The sequence below is a fragment of the Camelus ferus genome, chromosome 5 (genome assembly GCF_009834535.1).
Source record: "Camelus ferus isolate YT-003-E chromosome 5, BCGSAC_Cfer_1.0, whole genome shotgun sequence".
Taxonomy (NCBI): domain Eukaryota; kingdom Metazoa; phylum Chordata; class Mammalia; order Artiodactyla; family Camelidae; genus Camelus; species Camelus ferus.
In genome coordinates, this window is record NC_045700.1 from 80,366,275 (window position 1) to 80,380,160 (window position 13,886).

Here is a 13,886-nt window from a genome sequence, read left to right on the forward strand (position 1 = left end):
TCCACATTTTACAAGCAGGTAGAGGAAGGTTAAACGAATTGCCCCTAGTCTCAAAGCCCCTAAGTAGCAGTAGTCTGGCTCCAGAGGCCATGCCCTTAATGAAAGAGGAAATTTTAACACCCACTCATGAAAAGAATATCCTCACCCTGATAAAGGGCCTCCATGAAAAATCTTTGGCTAACATCATATTTAGTAGAGAAAGACTGAATGCTTTATCCCTAAGATTGTGAACAGGGCAAAGATGTCTACTCTTACAACTTCTATTAAGCATTGTACTGGAGAAAAATAAATAAAAGGCATAAAAGGAAGAAATAAAACTATCTTTATTCTCAGGTGATCTGATTGTGTACATATAAAATCCAAAAGAATCTTTAAAAATAAAACTACCAGAACTAATAAGTGAATTTACTAAGATACCAGAATACAAGGTCAATATACATAACTCAGTTATATTTCTACATACTAGAAAGAAAAAACTTTTAAAAATTAAATACCATTTATAGTAACATTTGAATAACCATAAAACACTGAGGGATAAATTTAACAAAATGTGTACAAAATCTATGTACTAAAAACTGTGAAACATTGTCAAGACAAATTAGAAAAGATCTAAATAATTGGAGAATGATGCCATGCTCATGGATTGGAAGACTCAATATTGTTAAGATGTTCATTTTCTCCAAATTGACCTATAGATTCAACATAATCCAGATCAAAATTCCAGCAAAATATTTTGTAGAAATTAGCAATCAGATTCTAAAATTTATCTGTAAATGTAGTTAAAGCAATTTAGAAAAAAAAAGGAGCAGGCCTGAAGAATAATCGTTCAGATTGGAGCAGGGATATGAAGGGCTCAAGGAGAAAGGTCTCCAGGAAAGAAGAATATAGATACAGATTATCTGATGTTTATTACCTTGACATATGGTACTGATGTAATGAAAAGTACATGGAAAAATTACTATCGTTAATTCCAGGGAAAACAAAATTTGTACAAAAAAGGGAAATGTAAACATTTTACCCAACTGTGAGTTATTTTTTTATGTAGTCATTTTAACTTAAACACTGAATGTTGATTTAACAAAAAAAGTGTGGTATTCATGTCCTGGGAGAATGGGGGAGGCAGTGTTTGTGTTTGCTTGGACTGGGGGGTGGAAGCAGGAGAGAGTGCTAAATCCACAGAAGCCAAAATAGGAAGTCAAAAGATGATACCTAAAACTCAGAAAAAAATCTCGAGAGCTAGCAGAATAAAGATGATATTTAGAAATATGTAGACCGTTGTTGAATGAAACAGCTATGAGTGTTGAAAGCTGTTGTCTTTACCTGGGGGGAAGCAGGAAGGGGGACTGCTGCTGGTTTTCATTATAAGCTTTATAAAGCTGTTTTGCTTTTCTTTTTTTCTTTTTTTTTTTTTTTTTTTTTGCTTTTTTAAATAATGTAGGGGGAAATACTTTGATAAAAAAGGAAAACTAATCTTAAAAAGTTTGCACTAACATATTCTGCTTATTTTTATTTGTTTCATTCTTTAATTCATTTCTACCCTCAGGGTTGGAAGAAGGATTTTTTTGATTGAATTATAGTTGGTTTACAATGTTGTGTTAACTTCTGGTATACAGTGTAGGGATTCGGTAATATATATATATTCTTTTTCATATTCTTTTTCATTATAGGCTATTACAAAGTATTGAATATAGTTCCCTGTGCTGTACAGTAGGACCTTGCTGTTTATCCAGTTTCATGATATTCTCCTTGTAATTTCAATTGGACAAGATCCTCTGCCCAAGTTCAGTAGATAGTCTGTGAGAATTGTTCCACATGTAGATGTATTTCTGATGTACTTGTGGAAAAGAGTGAGCTCCACGTCCTTCTATTCCACTTCTTGAAGCTGACGACCTCCAGATGAAGAATCTTGAGTTTAAAAACAGACTAGCAGGATGGATAATAGCAGTCACTGTGAGAGCCCAGCTGTTAGTCACTTGTGGCTTTCTGGGTCAAACCCAGAGAACTTTGGTCCCTCTAACCTCTGTGTAGAAACAGCAAAATGCTATACAGTCATGCCTCCTTGCTCTATTGTACTTCTCTTCATTGAAACTTGCAGATATTGGGTTTTGTTTTTTTTTTACAAAGGTTGAAGTTTTGTGGCAACCCTTACCTCAAGCAAGTCTATCAGAACCATTTTTCCAACAGCATTTGCTCACTAGTGACCTTTGATGTCACTGTTGCAAAAAGATTATGATTCACTGAAGGTTCAGATAGTGGTTAGCAATTTTCACCAATAAAGTATTTTTAATTAGGGTATGTACATTTTTTAGACATAGTGCTATTGCATACCTGATAGACTACAGTATAGAGTGAATAAAACTTTTTTTATATGCACTGGGAAACCAAACAAATGCAAGCAACTGGCTTTATCTCGATATTCACTTTACTGCAGTGATCTGGAACCAAAACCACAATATAATTCTTGATTAGTGGTCATCTATGGGAAGATATCTCTGGAAAGACCCTTAGACCAAAGCGGAAATTATCATTTTATTTCATCTGCATCTATAAGACTTTCAGCCTCTAAAATACTCTAAGATGCAAGTTGCTGGGAAAGAGGCAGTCTTAAACCACTACAGAATAAAATACAGATTATCAATTAATATTTTTGCTGGAACCAGTAAGAATGGGCCACCACATAAGGAGGCAACAGATAGTAAGGGGGCTGTGGTTGACCAGAAGGGGAACTGTGTAGGGGGAAATAACATAATTCAACATGATAACTTGGGGGCTGGAATATTTTTACCAAGCCTACAAAACAAATTTCCAAAATTTAAAATCAGCAAGCATTGTGCAGAACACACATTCACATCGCAATCCCTGTCCCCCATCCAGTCCATGATGTTTACCCCATCCCTAACCCCAATTCCATCCCTGACTCCCATCTCTGACCCTTGCCCCACTCCTCTCTTAAGATGCGCCGCATCCCTGGTCCCAGCCCCATCCTGAACGTTGAGTTCCTCTCTGAGGTGAGCCATCTCCCTGACCTTGACCAGATATCTAATCTCTACCCTATCTAGTGAACGAAACACCAGTTTTTGATATTTTCATACACCATGTTATTTCAATACCAACATCCTGGTATCTTTACAGGTCTGAAATCCAAACCATTGAGCTATACCCAGAGAACTACACACTCCATTTAAAAATCTAACTGAACAATGTGTATTGTTTGAAGAGAATTCTGACTACATCCCTGCCTTGTTTAAAATACTTCCAAGTTATTTACTGCTGTTGGGTTCCCACTTTGCAGGTTACTAGTGAGGCCAAGCTTCTTTTCAGACATGTATTAGTCATTTGTATTTCCCCAGACCCAGTATGTATCCTTATTTACTTACTGAAGCCCCGATGGAGTTGTCTTTGAGGCAGCAGAGGATAAAGGAAGATAAGCATTGAGTTACACAGTAGAAGAGGTGGAAGGGGAATTAGGGGAGGGAGGGAGAGGATGGAGGTTGCCAGGCCCAGTTCCCAGCCTTCCTCTTTGGATTCTTTCCACATTCTTCTGTCTTCTCTCCTGAATCAAATGTATCTCTTAGGGCTTGAGCCCTTAACTCCTTCCTCACTAACCTGCTTGTAGAGTCTCAAGTATACAGGCCAAGGCATCTCCATCCTGCTCTCAGAAAGAGCATCTTAGACACAGATCCAAAGAAGATGGTGACCCTTCCAGTGATACTGTTTTGCTCCAGCCACTAACTAGACTAAATAGCAATGGCCACTATTATACCCACTAATCCATTCCTGACATTCACTCCATTTCTAACACCCCTTCCTGAGGCTCACCCCCAAATTCATCCCATTCCTAAGCTTTACTCCATATCTGGTCCCAAGCTTATCTCCACCCTCCCTGAATCTCACTCAACCTCATCCTCAGCCTCTCTCTATTTCTGGATCTCTCCCTATTCCTGACATTCATCCTTCTCTGACCATCCACCTTATCACAAGCTGCCATCCCATCCCTGGTCCCCCTAGACTTCATCTCAGACTCCAATCTCAACCCCATTCTGAGTTAATTTTTGTATGTGGTGTAAGGTAAGGGTCCAATTTCCTTCTTGTGCATGTGCCTATCGAATTTTTCCAGCACAATTTGTTGAAAGACTATTCTTTCCCCATTTGAATAGTCTTGGCATCCTTGTTGAAAATCATTTAACCATTTATGCTTAGGTTTATTTCTGAACTCTTTTCTCAGGTTCTCTTTATCTTTTGGCTCCATCAGCCTAAAAACATCGGGCACACTTTTTGCCTCATTGTCAAAAAAGTGGCTGTCTCAGCTCCACACATCATATCTTATAACTATATTCAAAGACAAGAACCAGGTGTGTGTGTGTGTGTTTAAACAGGAATATTTCTTAGGCGTCCCTTGGCCCCAGCAGACTTCCTCTTAAGCAATGGTGCACTGGAGCCACTTTGTACCTGTTTGTGAAAGCAGATTATTACATTTTCTAAATTTCCTGAGCTGGTTGCTAAACACGATCACCCTTGAAATCGGCCACGGTGGGAGCATTTATTTACACCATAGAACATGGCAAATACTACAAATCAGGATGTTTCCCCCAAGAAGAAAGGTTTACCAGCACACTATTACCTTTAAGTCTCAGTAGTCAGAACCAGATGATATGGCCACTCCTGGCTGAAGAGAGTCTTAGAAAGTGAGTGTCTGTCATTCTCAGCCTCTCTCAAGGGACTTTGCTAGAAGGCAAGGAAAGAGAAAGTTGGGGAAGCAACTAATGATGTTTGACATCACTGGTTCCCAATGGTGGAAACTTTTATAGTTACTTAAATGAGTGTCTTCAAAGACTCTCTGCCAGAAGACAGAGGGCTGTGGGCTCAATGGTTGGATGGACCAAGCTCTAGCAGTTGACATGATGATTATGGTAAGAGGTGGGGCCAAGGCACACAATGGGGGCCTGGTAAGGATGTGGCCTCAGCAACTCCCTGTAACCAGAATGGCAGGCTGCCTTGACATGCAGACTGTGAACAGTCAGAGGATATGAAGGCTTGGAATGGATGGTGAAGGGAAGGGAAGAGCCCTGTGTGGGGGTCTTAGAGGGTGGTAGAAGTGTTCCCTGAAGAAGAGCCAACAAAGGAAGGCCTGCTGTCCTTGACCGAGAACTCCTTGCTGATCAGGCCATGGATGGCCATGATCCTGAGGAGTCCGTGGCGAAACTTCTGGCCAATGAAGACATAGATGAGAGGATTGAGGCAGCTGTGGAGGAAGCCCAGGATCTCAGTGGCATCCAGGGCCCGGCCTATGTCATTGCGACGCTCACAAGTCTCTGAGATCACCCGCATCCTCATGAGGGTGTCTGCGATCAGGACCAGGTGGTAGGGCAGCCAGCAGAGCAGGAAGACGAGCACCACAGCAAAGATGACCCGCATGGCCCGGTGCTTCTGCCCCATGTGGGCTGCAAACAGCGTGCGCAGGGTGAATCCGTAGCAGAACAGCATGACCAGCAGGGGCACGAGGAAGCCAAAGGTCTGGGGAAGAGCCCGCATCACCATCCGCCATTTTGTTGTATTGGCACCCAAGTCTTCATAGCAGACTGGGCTCGAAAAGGGCGGTCGATAGGCCTCACGGAAGAGGAAGATGGGCAGGGCCAGGATCAAGGACAGGGTCCAGATGCCTAAGCATATGAACTTGACCCAGTGCCGCTTCTGAGTCAGTGTGCGTGTGGCATGGACAATGGCCAGGTAGCGGTCCACACTGATGCAGGCCAGCAGTAGAATACCACTGTAGAAGTTGACTTCCTTCAGGAGTGAGACCGCCTTACACAAGGGTGTGCCAAAGATCCAGCCCTTTGCCTTGGAGGCGGCCCAGATAGGCAAGGTCAAGGCAAAGAGCAGGTCAGCCATGGCCAGGTTCAGCAGGTAGACATCGGTGACAGAGCGGCCCACCCGGCTATATAAGATGACCAGCATCACCAGGGAGTTTCCCAGCAGGCTAAGCAGGAAGACCAGAGCATAGATGACAACCACGGCATACTTGTTGAGTGTCTCAGTGTCTATCTTACAGGGAGTATAATGTTCTTCTGTGGGTGGCGTGCCAGTGATATTTTCAAACTCATAAAACTGCCAATCAGTGTAATTCGAAAAATCTGCCACGAATACAGTCATGGTTTGATCTAGTTGAAAGATTAGAAGGAAAGAAAGATGGTTTAATAACTCAGATTCAAGTCGTTCTCATCATGGATGGGAGCACAGTTACTGGGGTATCTTTTGCTTCTCTGCTGCCTTGGCAACCGAAGATCCCTTCCCTCACCTGCAACCCAAACTTCTTTAGAGATCAGCTTCACCATGCTGTCAACTTCCTGTAACTCTGAGGTCTGCCCTGAGTATGGGAAAAGATGGACTACAGGGGGAAAAATGTATTAAAGGGAAAAAAACGGATTACAGGGAAAAAAAACTGCTGTTGGTCAGCCCAGTAACGGCATCAACTCTACCTAAAACACTACCTCTGTGCTCTCTTTGACCGTCTGCATCCCCAGCCATGTCTGTGCACTCACATGGGAGGACCAGTTTGATCCTACATATTCGGGGCAAGCCAGCATTAGGAAAAGTGGAAGGAGGCAAATCTGCTCTCAGATATCTCTTTCTATGTCATCTTCCCTCCTATGTCCTTCCTGATTGTTGTTTGACCTTCTTAAAATCTGCTGAGGGAAGGAAATGACAGCAGTGGGTTGCATTCAAGTGTACTTTAAGCCTTCTATCGAAAGGAGCAATAAATGTTTTGTTCCTCTGTCTAAAGGAAGTGTTAGCATTTGAGAGAAGTTCCCATCCGGGTCCCTGAAATCACCCCTAAACATCCACAGACTCATCCAGCTGTCTTCAAATATCTTTTTAAACTGTGAAGCATTGGTTGAAGCAAAATCCTACTAGAAGCCCAATATGTAAGAGATAAAAGTTCATCTACTGGGGAAGAAGGAAGGGTTGCTCTCTCTACACAGACAGCTGCTAAGAGGTTCTGCCAAAACCCCCAAGGGTCTTCAGAGAACAATCTGAAAACTTAAGAAAAGTTACCAAGACTGAAAATAAGGGTAGCTGGTATACAGTCCTCATTCTATCCTGATTCTATCATTAATAAGCTGTGTGACCTTGAGCTGGTCCTTTTCCCTCTACAGATTTCCATTTTCTCATCTGTAAATTGAAAAAAACGGAGTAAATAACCCCTGAGTTGCTTCCAGGCCTGAGGTCCTATGAGTTCATTCAGATCCATGTATTTCATTATCCCTGCCAGTAATGCATTTTCACAGCAGACAAAGTCTTAAAGCAAAGCAGTAAACATCCAACTGGGGAAAGTCATCCTCTTCCCCATAAAAAGGAGAGGTATGAAGAGAGGAGGCAAGAAGGCTGTGGCCTCCTTGTCACCAACTACAGCCATAGATGAGATCAGGTTTTACTATACCATCACAAGGGAGGAGGCAGGAAACCAACCGAGCAGAAATCACAGGTCCAAGACAAATGGATGCATTTTCTAGAATAGAGTCAAAGCAAGTCACCCTACCCCAATGACAATTCTGGCAAACAGAGGTGGCTTCCTACCTTAGTCACCAGTCATGTGCATCCAACTGTAAGAACCTGGAGCTCAGAGACCAGAGTGACTTCACTCTGAGAGGGAACTTGATGAATAAAGTGAACTAGGGAAGCCACACTACAGCATGCCACCTCCCTGAGCCCTGCCCACAACTACATTTGGAGAACAGGTTAAGTCAAGTGATCACAGGGCATCAGACACTCCCAGGGTCCATATGTCCAAGCAGGGAAACCAGGCATGAAGATGGAGTTAAGGGTCCATTATCTGAATTCTCCACTCTGTGGATGACTAGTTTTATTCTCTTCTTTTTCTTGCATTTATTTTCATTTGAAAGCTTCCAACTTGCCTGACATGAATAAAGGGGAAAGGACTTGACTTTGTACAGTAGAGACTTCAGAAGGAGTCCCCTGTAGGAAGGCCTTGTGGGAGTCTGCCACTGGGAGGTACTAGAGGGAAACTCAGTGGGAAGGAGATGGAGATTGCCCTTGAGCTGTGATTGGACAGCAAGCACACAATTTTTACTGAAACTCTAAGCTTCTTTGAGGTGGAGATGTTGGTGGAGATTTGGCAGGAGAACTAATCCCCCTCCACTGCCAGCTGCTCCTTTGAACAACCACTGCCAATGAACCATTCTTGATTAGAATGGCCCTGAGGCTGGGGGTCATTCTTGGAGGCTGGGTGGACAACAGGGAGACCACAGGAGCTGGGGCAGCTGGTGAGTGGAGGAGTAGAGGTAATGTCATTCTCCCCGCTCTCAGTAATGAAGGATAGCATCTCTGGGAACCCGCCTTAGCTGCTCCCAGCAGCTGATGTCTGTCCCTTGGCTTTACCTTTGGTAACCACTTCTCCATGACAACATGAAGGCTATTGTCCAGTCATGATGTGTTTACAACTGCAGCCTGCCCCACTAGACAGTGGGCTGCTGGAGACCCTCTCTGATTCATCTTCAGAGCCTCTTCCAGGGAATCGAGGAAGTGCTCACTCAATGGTTGTAGAATAACTGAAGTTAGACACATCTCCTTTGATTCCTGCATCGTGGATCCCCACTGTGACTCAGAGTGTCCATCACTTTCAGTCATAGAGTCTATATAAGGAAGATATGCCTGAAAGTTTCACTTCCATACAGCCAGGCTGGTCTGTCTGTCCTTTCCAAACCGTCTTCTACTGATTAGAGTTAGTGCTAATCTGTGCAAGTGTAAACTCTGCCCCTTCTGTAAATGCCAAATTTATCTTGGCACTGTGCCTACCATTCTGCCACTGGCAAGCATATTTTTTAAACTAAGTCATGCTGTCCTCCTGGATTCTCTTATTATTTATAAGTAATAGCAGGAAGTATAAGGAAGCAATTGCCCTGGGGCTACCCAAGCTTTGCCTTTACAGGTGCTCTGATGCCTAGACTAGAATGGACTTGAAGATGGGGTAGTCCCTGTAGGGAACAGTCATTCCTCCTATTAATCTTCTAGGGAAAATGTAGCTCCTGGGCAGAAAATGGGGAACACAGGAGAAAATAGACTGTCTGGGGTCTGGACTGCAAAAGTCTACATGCACTCAAGTGCAAGCTGAAAGAGTCTTTGCCACAAGGGGGCAGCAGCCACTGGACACGGAAATCTTTGCAAGGAAAGGATCTATTGAGAAAGATCAAAGCAAGAGCGGCCGGATCTAACACCTAGCTCTAAGACCCTCTTTTTTCCTAAGCCCTCAGTCAAGTTGGTTCAGCATTTCAGTTTATTTCAACTAATCACTCGGGTATTAAGGGAGGGTCTGATCCTCCCTCCAGCCTGAGGAGTAAAAGAGAAGGAGCCCCTTCTGGATGAGCATGGGAGTGGCAATGATGGTAGCTTAGGTCTCCAGTGGGAAGATGATCTGGAGGACAAGAGTTGAAAAGAATCTTTCCCTCCGTGGTAAGAAAGAGCATTTCACTGAAGAAGGGGGAAAGGCACATACAGATGAGCTTGGAATAAAATTTTATCCATTTGAAGATGTTTCAGCAAGTTCGCCCACCCAACGTATCTTCTGCACCTCCTTTCCCACTTATAACAGCTCCCTCTTAGATGAATCTATGTTCCTAAGGGGAAAGCATTTTTCCATTCTGTGCAGAACATCCAGTGCCACAAACATTGTTATGACATGTGCAGCTCGAATGCCAGTCCTCTGGCAAAATGTGGAGGACTGTTCTTGCTATTCTGTTTTAGAAATGGCAGCTTCTATGCATAATATGGCTATAATCATATCTATTTCATCCCTCTGTCAGCTTTGATGCCAGCATCAGCATCTCTTCACATCCCTGCAGAAGAATCCACCTGGACCTGGGGACCAAAGTAGAGGCAAGGGAGGTGGAAGAGAAGGGTTCACTCTTCTCCCCCAGTGATGGTCTCCATTGCCATAGTGACACGTTCAAGGGCAAGTTTGTGACCTAAGATGATCCCACTCAGAGCCAAGTTCAGGATGGCTGTTTAATAACTGTGGAAAAGCAAGTATGTAGTCTTGTTGCTGCTGCAAGCCATTTTGCTGCCATAAATGGCCAACCAGGCCAAAGACAAAAACTAACATTTGGAGGAAGGCAGAACCAAGAGAATCACAGAGAAATGGAGCCAGCGTCCTGAACATACCATGCCCAGAGGTCATCTTCTCTGTGTACTTTTCAGTTACAAGAGCCAATAAATTGTCTTCTTGTTAAGACCTGTTCAAGTGGTGTTTTCTGCTACACACAAGCAAAACTGGGCCCAACAGAGAATTCTGAAGCCAACAGTGATCTAGGATGAGAGGAGAGGGGAGGGAATGGCAGCATGTCCTGAAGTCGGGGCTGTGACAGTCAGGACAGCGACAGGACTTGGCAGGGGCGTGACCTGGGCAGGTGCAGACTTCCCAACCTGATTGCCAGGCTCTGGTGGAACCCACAGAGGAACCTGGGAGAACGAGCAGATGAAAACCCACCTGAAGACACTGTCCTGAATGAACTCAGAAATCCTCACAAGGGACCCAGAAACCCCTGCTTTGGGGCCAGGCAGACCATGATTCAAATATTGGCATTCCTTTAACAGTTTATGACCTTGGGCATGTTTCTTAACATGTATCATAATATGCTTATCCTTATCAAAATGGGGATACTTGCCTCATGGAGCCATGTGATGATGAAACAGGACAAGATCACGAGCTCTAAAGCCAAACCACCTCGATGCAAATCCCAGCTCTGCCCCTGGCCAGTTGGGCGCCCTCGGGAAGTTCAGATACTCACTCGGTTTTCTCCTCTGGAAAATGAGAATAAAAGTAGGAGGCAGCTCATAGGATTGCTATGAGGATCAATGAGTTAATACATGTGAAGTGCTTAGCACAGTATCTGGCAGATAATGAATTTTCGATGACATTTTGCTGTCTTTATAAAGACATATTTATACACGACACGACCCCCACAGTGCTGTTGGGGGAATATGTACCAAACTCACTAAACAGTACAAATTCTCTGACCCTGCAATCCCACCGAATGTGAGGGAGGGAAGCAAGGAAAGAAGTAGGAAGGGAGAGAGGATGGAAGGAGCGAGGACAAAGTTTACCAGAAATAAATAAATAAAATCTGATTATATTTCAATGCCCTTCAAACAACTTTTATACAAATGGGTTCTGTACAATGGAACGTTATGTTTCTATTAAACACAATGTATAACTACAATCACCGCTCTGGAAAGATTCCTACAATAGAACGCTGAGTAGAAGTAAAGGTAAGGAATATATATATGAATATATGTGTAAGTGAATCACTCCACTGCACCCCAGAAGTGAGCATATTATAAATCAACTATAATTCAATTTAAAATTTTTTTAATTTAATAAATAAATAAATAGCACTGTGATGGCCGTTTTCCCTCTCTTCACTCAGATCTGCCTGTCCAGCTACGTTTGTGAGCAGATGTCCAGGACTCCTCAACCCTTAAATTACAGTCTCCTCCCCCTCGGGGCCTCCGTGCCACCCACCACCCAGTTCCCTGGTGGTGTACTTTTCAGGCTGGGTTGCACTCATGTTTAGGACTCTTTCTGTTCCGCTGGACTGTGAATAGGCAAGACTCTGACACGGAGGAGTGATGAATAAAGCATCCCTTCCTATCCTCCTCTGTAAAGAACTCTATTTTGCATCCTTAGTGCCCAGCAAAGTGTGTGACATGTACTAGCAGATGCCAAACAGGGAGCAGGTGTGTGACTCTGCAGTCGTACAGGGCCCCGTAATCAGAAGAGCCCTGCCTTTGGGGTCTAATGCTCTGCAGTCATGACCTTGAGATTCTTAATAGTCTTATCTTGGAATTTGTGTTTCATGAGTGAAGTCTGATGGGACAATGGAACATGCATAGGGACTTGGAGCTCAGCTCACGGGCAGTCCCACCTCTTGTTGCCTCCCAGGGATGAGGGGCTCAGCCTCCCATTCCCCCACCCCACAAATGCGCCGAGCCTTAGGGAGTGCATCAATAAATAGCAAATAAAAACACTCTGTCCCATTAAGAGAAACACCATGGAAGAAAGAAACAAGCTCTTTTTTCCCGTGTTTTGGAACAAGGAGCCCTGTGTTTTCATTTTTCACTGGTTCCTGCAAATTATGCAGTCAGCCGGGACACCAAATAAGTATTTGTTAGATGGGTGAGCCATTGAAGGAGGGGAGAGGAGATCAGTGGCAGACTGGACTTTTTACCTGAGCTCAGGTGATGGCAAATCTATCCTTCCAACAGCTCAGACCAGAATGTGTGGACTCATCCTGGCCACATCTTTATTTCTTAAACCCCCAACACTCAATCTATCAGAAAATTCTGCTGACTCTTCCACAATAAATTTCAACTCCTGTTTTCTCATCTCCTCTACTGCCGTTGCCCTGGCCACCCCTTCTCACCTAAACTGCCAAAGCGACCTCCTGGTCTTCCCTGCAGCTGCCCCTTCTCCTCCACGCGATGGCCAGAGAGATCTGCTTATGTTTTAAGTCAGATCATGTCACGCTCAATGTCTCCAAAAATAAATTTTACAGCTTTCATTTTGAGTGTATTTTTTCAGGTTTTTTTTAATTGAAGTATAGCTGATTTACAAAGTTGTGTTAGTTTCAGGTGTAGAGCAAAGTGATTCAATTATATATATACATACATATGTATATACATAATTTTCCAGATTCTTTTCCATTATAGATTATCACAAGATATTGAATATAGTTCCTTTTGCTACACAGGACTTTGTTGTTTATCTATTTCATATACAGTAGTGTGTATCTGGTAATCCCAAACTCCCAATTTATGCCTCCTCCTTCTAAGTGCATTTTAAGTAACTTCACAGTGGAGAAACGTGACAAACACTACCTTCACCAAATGAGGAAGGCTGATGTCGCCAGGGATGTTGTGTGGGTCTCACGTACCTCTGAAATAATGTGAAGAGTAATACATCTGATGTGGTATTCTCTCCAAAACCCATCACCCCGTCTAATCATGGGAAAACATTGGACAAGCCCAGATTGGGGCGTATTCCTCAACTAAACAGTGGCCAGCACTCCTCAACACTGAGGGTCATAAAAAACAAGAAAAGACTCAGCAAAAGTGTCCCAGACCAAGAAGACTAAGGAGCCATGCCGACTGACTGCCCTGGGGAACCCTGGATCAGATGCTGGTTCAGAAAGAGGAGATAATGGAAAAACTAGCAAAATCCAAATAAAATCCGGAGTTTAGTTAAGACTTGTTTTTTAAGTTGTTACCTATTTTATTTTATTGAGTTTTATTTTTTAAATCAGGAATAGGTATTGAATTTAGTCAAAGGCCTATGAAGATAGACCTTTTTTTCTTAGCTATGTTAGCATGTGAATTATATTAATAGTTTTCTAATGCTGAATAACACTTGCACTGGGGGATATATCCTACTTAATTATGAAAAAAAGAGGTGAATTTGATACAAGTCTTTAGGGAGTGGGGGATATAACTCAGTAGAAGAGTGTGTGCTTAGCATGCACCCAATCTCCAGTACCTCCCTTAACAAAAAAAGAAAGAAAAAGAGAATCTTTAACACAGCCTTTAAGCCCTTCTCTATTGCTCCTCCACCTCCTGCCCCTGGGCCACAAACTGGGGGAGGGGGGAGTTAAACAACAGAAAAGTATTTTCTCACAGTTCTGGAGGCTGGAAGGCCATGATCAAGGTATCAGCAGGGTTGGCTCCTTCTGAGGCTGGAGGGAGAATCTGTTCCATGCCTCTCTCCTAGCTTCTGGTGGTTTGCTGGCAATCTTTGGCATTCCTTGGTTGTGGAAACATCACCTCAGTCTCTGCCTTCATCTTCACATGATGTTCTCCTTGTATGCATGTGTTTGTGT

General features: G+C 43.3%; 1 protein-coding gene across 2 annotated transcripts; it reads right to left on the reverse strand.

The window, feature by feature from the left end:
- Positions 1–1,480: 1,480 nt before the first annotated feature.
- On the reverse strand, positions 1,481–7,650 carry CXCR1 (C-X-C motif chemokine receptor 1). Of its 2 annotated transcripts, XR_004320093.1 has the most exons (3): positions 7,576–7,650; positions 4,622–6,158; positions 1,481–2,435 (listed from the first exon to the last, which is right to left on the reverse strand). XR_004320093.1 is itself a non-coding variant. In XM_032480221.1 (2 exons), the coding sequence occupies exon 2, from the start codon at positions 6,148–6,150 to the stop codon at positions 5,080–5,082; it is 1,071 nt and encodes a 356-aa protein (XP_032336112.1). In that variant the 5' UTR covers positions 6,151–6,158; positions 7,576–7,650; the 3' UTR covers positions 1,481–5,079. The 2 variants fall into 2 exon arrangements, 1 of the variants encoding a protein (XP_032336112.1); XM_032480221.1 differs by having other exon boundaries at positions 1,481–6,158.
- Between the last annotated feature and the right edge of the window lie 6,236 nt (positions 7,651–13,886).

Coding starts and splice junctions, on each gene's coding strand:
- CXCR1 (XM_032480221.1), bottom strand. CDS start 6,150: ATGACTGTATTCGTGGCAGATTTTTCGAATTACACTGATTGGCAGTTT.